At 42.3% G+C, this 695-nt stretch overlaps 1 protein-coding gene across 1 annotated transcript in view; it reads right to left on the reverse strand.

The window, feature by feature from the left end:
- Positions 1–695, reverse strand: part of LOC104753398 (ABC transporter G family member 31-like) — a 10,076-nt gene that overhangs the window by 9,343 nt on the left and 38 nt on the right. The window contains exons 1-2 of the mRNA XM_010475659.1: positions 257–695; positions 32–146 (exon numbers count right to left, since the gene is read on the reverse strand). The exon at positions 257–695 is cut by the window's right edge and continues 38 nt beyond it. Of these exons, the coding sequence (XP_010473961.1) occupies positions 32–146; positions 257–621 (480 nt within the window). The 5' untranslated portion in view covers positions 622–695. The remainder of the gene's footprint in view (positions 1–31; positions 147–256) is intronic.

Consider the following 695-nt stretch of genomic DNA (forward strand, 5'->3'; position numbering starts at 1 on the left):
TTTAATTTAAAAAAAAAAAAAAAAAATAGGCAAAATCACGAGAGACATTAACCAAAGTAGGCAAAGCTCTAGTACCAGCTTGAACATCAGCTTCAATATTCAAATTCTCGAACCGGACTTCGATTTTTGGAACCTCCATACCAACTCTATAGAAATTTTTAAAAATATCAGTCAGATGTATATAAAAAAATATAATTTAAAAAAAAATATATTAAAAAATAAGAAACAGAGGAATCGAAGAGTCACACACACACACCGATCAAGCCGTTCTTTAATAGCAGAGAGGAGCTTGTAATTATCTTGATCACTAGTCGCAAGAGCTTGACGAACAAGCATCTCACGATCCGCACGATCTAGTTTCTTCACATCAATCGTCTGAACAACGTTCCCGTCGGCGTAACCACAAGTCGTCTGACTCTGCGTCTGAGACCGACGAAGGATCGTCGTACCGAGACTACTACTACCAACATGTCTCTGCGACGGTAACCTCCCGATCGCCGCCCACCGTAGATCCTCTTCATCTTGCTCGACAGTATCGGCGTTCGACGGCCGCGCGAACGATTCTCTACCAGTCTCAACGTCGAATTCGAAATACTCGCTCCCATTCGAAGCCGCCGCCATTGCTCTCCGGACGAAAGAAGAGATCGAAAAATCGAGATTTGTTCTTATCTCTCTCACTCTCTCACGATTTTGAG

This window comes from Camelina sativa, chromosome 16 (genome assembly GCF_000633955.1).
Source record: "Camelina sativa cultivar DH55 chromosome 16, Cs, whole genome shotgun sequence".
Lineage (NCBI taxonomy): Eukaryota > Viridiplantae > Streptophyta > Magnoliopsida > Brassicales > Brassicaceae > Camelina > Camelina sativa.